The sequence below is a fragment of the Lactuca saligna genome, chromosome 9 (assembly GCF_052625555.1).
Source record: "Lactuca saligna cultivar CGN05327 chromosome 9, ASM5262555v1, whole genome shotgun sequence".
Taxonomy (NCBI): domain Eukaryota; kingdom Viridiplantae; phylum Streptophyta; class Magnoliopsida; order Asterales; family Asteraceae; genus Lactuca; species Lactuca saligna.
The window spans coordinates 31,511,572-31,512,648 of NC_136425.1; the positions used below are offsets into that span (position 1 = coordinate 31,511,572).

Here is a 1,077-nt window from a genome sequence, read left to right on the forward strand (position 1 = left end):
TAAAGGACGAATTAATAGCCAAAAATTCATTTTTGATGTATTTTCTTAATTATACTGATCATAAACTTATACAATATATTTACTAATGTTAACTGCTAGATGCACATGCACATAGACAATATCCCTATAAATATATGGTATCATCCATAACTCTTTCTTACACCAAAGCAAGATATTGTAAGAAAACAAACAAGTTACACTCTAACAATGGCAGAAATGATGATGAAGGTTTTATGTGTTGTGGTGGCTTTCATGGTGGTGTCAGCGCCTTATACAATGGCTATTACTTGTGATGACGTTGTTAACAAGTTGACCCCATGCGCAAACTACCTGAAGAAGGGTGGCGCAGTGTCAGCGGCATGTTGTAAGGGTGTTAAGGGACTGCATGCGGCAGCTAAATCAACCCCTGACCGGAAGACCGCCTGCGTTTGTATGAAGGAAGCATATAAATCAAATCCCGGCATCAAACCAGAGCACGCTCTTGTTCTTCCAAAAAAGTGTGCTGTTAATATTCCTTACAAGATCAGCCTTAAAACCGACTGCTCCAAGTATGTCCAGCTTAAATTCTCTCTTTTGGAAATAAAATAATTGCATGTGTTGTTGTTTCCTTTTAATTAAGCATGTGCAGTATTTTACTTGATTTACGGTTCAATTTTTAATCGATCTTCAAGAATTTAAGCATATTTTATAGAGATGATATTACAAATATGACCATCTTTTGTAATTATAATATTGAAAATTTTAACAATCTTTTAGACAAAAAGCGGAAATAACCATTGTGTTCAAAACCAGTCGATTGCAAAATACTTTTTGATTTGTGAAATAGGTTTTTCCAAAAATATAATTTGGTTAGCTCCAAAATCTTAAACTTTCTCACTCATCACTCTCGTTCGAAAGTCGAAGCTTTTTCCAAAAAAGTAATTCGAACTTCCGGCTTTTTCTACCGCTATCATTCTTATCCTCATTATCTTTTCCCTTCCCTCGCTAGTCATTATCTAAATCATTTTTATGGCATAGATATGGACAAATTAAATATCCTACAAAACATTTGATTTTTCCTCTACTTCGCTTTCGATT

At 34.4% G+C, this 1,077-nt stretch overlaps 1 protein-coding gene across 1 annotated transcript; it reads left to right on the top strand.

Annotated features, from left to right (window-relative positions):
• Positions 1 to 207: 207 nt before the first annotated feature.
• LOC145016178 (non-specific lipid-transfer protein-like) lies at positions 208 to 814 on the top strand. The gene is made up of 2 exons (XM_078974573.1): positions 208 to 548; positions 757 to 814. The coding sequence occupies exons 1-2, from the start codon at positions 208 to 210 to the stop codon at positions 812 to 814; spliced, it is 399 nt and encodes a 132-aa protein (XP_078830699.1).
• The last annotated feature ends 263 nt before the right edge of the window (positions 815 to 1,077 follow it).